The 3,721-nt window shown below is 59.7% G+C and overlaps 1 protein-coding gene across 1 annotated transcript; it reads left to right on the top strand.

The window, feature by feature from the left end:
- Window positions 1-285: 285 nt before the first annotated feature.
- On the top strand, window positions 286-3,450 carry GP1BA (glycoprotein Ib platelet subunit alpha). Its single transcript, XM_065747357.1, has 2 exons — window positions 286-470; window positions 1,040-3,450. The coding sequence occupies exons 1-2, from the start codon at window positions 468-470 to the stop codon at window positions 3,206-3,208; spliced, it is 2,172 nt and encodes a 723-aa protein (XP_065603429.1). The 5' UTR covers window positions 286-467; the 3' UTR covers window positions 3,209-3,450.
- The last annotated feature ends 271 nt before the right edge of the window (window positions 3,451-3,721 follow it).

Genomic DNA, 3,721 nt, shown 5'->3' with positions numbered 1-3,721 from the left:
AAAGGAGCCCTCTTGAAACCACCGTGCAGCTGAGCTCAGAGCAGGATGCAGCTCTCCCTGGTACACAGACCAGGCTGCTGTCCACAAGTGCAGGGCTGAAACCCGGGGAGAGCTGCCACGGAGCTGCCTTGGGGCAGAGGAAGGGGCATATTTGCAAGGGACTCTTGTCCCAGGGTTGGAAGTGATGCAGCTTTTGGGTGTGATGCATGGGCTGCTGCTGTGTGCAGCCTTCCCCCCTTTACAGTGCAGAAGCAAGAAATTATGGAGCTGGTCTTCACTTGGAAACTTTTGCAAGGAGCCATGATGTGGCAGCACAATTAAAGTGGGAGTTGATGCACAGTAATGAGCTTGACTTCTCCAAAAACCACAGTTTCCCTCCAGGAAGTTCTGGGTGCTGATACAGGGCCCGTGCAGCCTCTGCTGCCAGAAGGGAGGCAAAGCAGCACCAGGGAGAACACGGCGGGGTCATGGTGAGCACCAGGGGAGAGGTGGCCCTTGGGGTCCAGGTGCTTGAGGTCTGGATGCTTGGGGTCTAGGTTCTTAGGGTCTGTGTGCTCGGGGTCTGGGTGCTCGGGGTCTGGGTGCTCGGGGTCTGGGTGCTCGGGGTCTGGGTGCTTAGGGTCTGAGTGCTTGGGGTCTGGGTGCTCGGGGTCTGAGTGCTTGGGGTCTGGGTGCTCGGGGTCTGGGTGCTCAGGGTCTGGGTGCTCAGGGTCTTGGTGCTCGGGGTCTGAGTCCTTGGGGTCTGGGTGCTCAGGGTCTGAGTGCTCAGGGTCTGGGTGCTTGGAGTCTGAGTGCTCAGGGTTCAGATTCTCAGTTTCTGGGTGCTCAGAGTCTAAATTCTCAGGGTCTGGGTGCTTGGGGTCTGGGTGCTCAGGGTCTGGGTGCTCAGGGTCTGAGTGCTCAGGGTCTGGGTGCTTGGAGTCTGAGTGCTCAGGGTTCAGATTCTCAGTTTCTGGGTGCTCAGAGTCTAAATTCTCAGTGTCTGAGTGCTGTGGTCTGGGTGCTTGGGATACCTCCACAGCCAGGTCTGAACCCACAGGTGCCCACAGCTCAGCTCTCCCTGCAGGCTGTGCAGTTCCCTGCTCTGCTGCTGCTGATCCTCGTGGCCCTGCAGCCTGCAGCCAGCTCCACGGACCCACCTTCGCCCTGCCCGTGGGAGATGAACAAGGTGAAGGACATCGTGGAGGTGAACTGCACCGGGAGGGATCTCAGCGCAGTACCTGCCGGCCTGCCCAAGGACACGGGCATCCTGCTGCTCAATGCCAACCGCCTGCTGTCCGTCTCCACCGCCGCCTTCCAACCGCTGCCCGTCCTTCAGGACCTCGACCTATCCGACAACGGCCTGCAGGCTGTGCACGCCGAGCTCCCACTGCCGAGCCTGAAGGAGCTGCTGCTGTCCCGCAACGCGCTGGAGGCTCTGCCCGCCCTGCACGTCCTGCCCGCGCTCACCCGCCTGGCCCTGGCTCACAACAACCTGCAGACTCTGGCCCCCGCAGCCTTCCACGCCGTGCCGCAGCTGCAGGACCTGGACCTGCGGGGGAACGGGCTGCGGACGCTCCCCGAGGACGCCTTCGCGGAGCTGAGGGCGCTCAAGGACTTGGATCTGTCGGACAACGCTTTGGAGGAGCTCCCCAGCGGGCTGCTGCGGGACCTGGAGGCGCTGGAGACGCTGTGGCTGTCGGGGAACAGGCTCCGCACGCTGCCCTCCAGCTTCTTCCCCGAGGGACACCTCTTTGCCTACGTCTTCCTCACTGAGAACCCTTGGCACTGCGACTGCAGCCTGGTCTACCTGCGCTCGTGGATCCTGAGGAACGAGGGGAGCGTCTATGAGCCTGAGCGTGGTGTGGGGAAGACCAAGGTGGAGGTGGCCCCGGAGAAGGTGCTGTGCCACAGCCCCCCCGAGCACGAGAGGAAGCCCATCATCCGCTTCAAGCCCAACTGCGGCCACGTGGGGGATGCAGATGAGGAAGAGTATGAGTACTCTGACGAGGAAGAGACCCCCAAAAACCCTCTCGTGACCTCCTTGCCCCCAGTGTATCCACCCAGCTCTAAAGAGCCCACTGCCAGCCCGCACGCTCTTACTCAGTCTCCTCTCACATCTGTCAGTCCCTCCCCCAGCATCCCTCCTGGCCCCAGCCTCACCCCAAGTGCTTCCCTTGCCACCCCTGCAAACACCACAGCTCCCAGCACCACCCCTCCTACATCCACCATCTCCACCATCCCCCCCCCCAGCACTGTGCAGCCCCACAGCACTACTGCTGTTCACACTGCTCCCCCCAGCACTCCACGCAGCCCCACCATCTCTCTGTCAGCTGCTCCCAGTGCTCCGAGCACTGTCAGCCATCCGCAGAGCTCACCCACTGCCCGCACTGCCACCAGCCCTCTCCCAACATCCACCAGAGCGTTTTCCACCAGTCCATCAGCACTGCCTTCCCCCACCACACCAGAAAACACTTCAGCCTCCACATCTTCACCTTCTTCTCTGATGTCATCCACATCAGTGCTCCCCAGCACCACGCTTTCTGCTCACACCCCCACGTTATCCGCTCCCCTGGACACCACGCGCTCCCCCCACCCGAGGTCTCCTCTGCTCCCACCTCCCCTGCTCTGCCCGTGCTCCACTCCAGCACAGAATGTGTCCGTGCTGCGCTCACAGGTGGGTGTGGAGGGTGTGCAGTGGGGGCACTGGGTGCTGGGACATTGCTGCCTCCTGCGCTGGTTGCTCTACCTGCTCTGCTTGGCTCTGATGCTTCTGTCTGTGCTGCCTTTAGTTTGCTGCCTGGCGTGGATGTGTCTGGCGAAACAACGCAACTCACTGCAGACCCAAGAGGTGCAGCATCCACTGCTGATGTGGAGAAAGTCGGCAGAAAGTCACACTACGCATCTCAGCATCTTCCGGAGTCCTGACCGGCGCTCCACGTTCTGTACCACCAAGGAAGTAGAGCTGTGCCCCGAGGTCGCCACATCCTACACTTACTGCACCATTAAAGACCTGGGAGTGCAGTGCAGCCGTCCTGCAAAGTCCTTCTGCACCACGAAGGAGCTGTGGATCCACCACAGTCCTCCGAATGCTTCATCCAACCCTTCCTCCGTGGAGCTGATGAACACACAGCTCGGCTCGCTGCAGAGCTCTTCTGCTTGCAGCCTGGACAGGGGGGTCAATGCCATCGGTGCTGTCAGGGTGAAAAGCGCTGACAACACCTTATAAACACTCCTGGACCTTCAGAGAGAGGGACGGGGGTCACGGCTGTAGCTCACATTTCCCTGCTGCACGACGGGAACATCTGCTTGCTGCAGAAAAGGAGGGGATCCAGCTCCTTTCCCTCACACTCGTGATTTCTGGGCTGCTTGGCAGGGGTAGGAGCTGTCCTAAACCAGAGCTTGGTGCTGGAATGCCAGGTTTGGGGCTCAGTGTGGGAAAGCAGAGCTTGCTTTGTCTGCTGAGTGCTAACTGCTAATGACACGTGGCGCTGCATCATGCTTTCAACTCAGAGTCGGGTTATTAATCACAGAATAAATATTCTCTTTGCTCAAATTCCACACCGGGGCTAATTTCATTTCACTCGACCTCTGGTAGTGCTGGCAGAATATAGCAAATGGCAAATTCATTTTCAGTACTCAGAACTACAGAGAACAGAGGAAATGTCCGCTCGTACCCAACTTCCTGATGCAGAGGAGAAGAGCTGGAGGATTTTAGATAGGAAGCACAACTTCAGCTTTG

This window comes from Cyrtonyx montezumae, unplaced genomic scaffold, assembly GCF_038088225.1.
Source record: "Cyrtonyx montezumae isolate F1298 unplaced genomic scaffold, pur_monq_1.0 scaffold_44, whole genome shotgun sequence".
Classification (NCBI taxonomy): Eukaryota; Metazoa; Chordata; class Aves; order Galliformes; family Odontophoridae; genus Cyrtonyx; species Cyrtonyx montezumae.
Note: the sequence above shows the minus strand (reverse complement) of the source record. Positions and strands in the feature narration are given on the sequence as shown.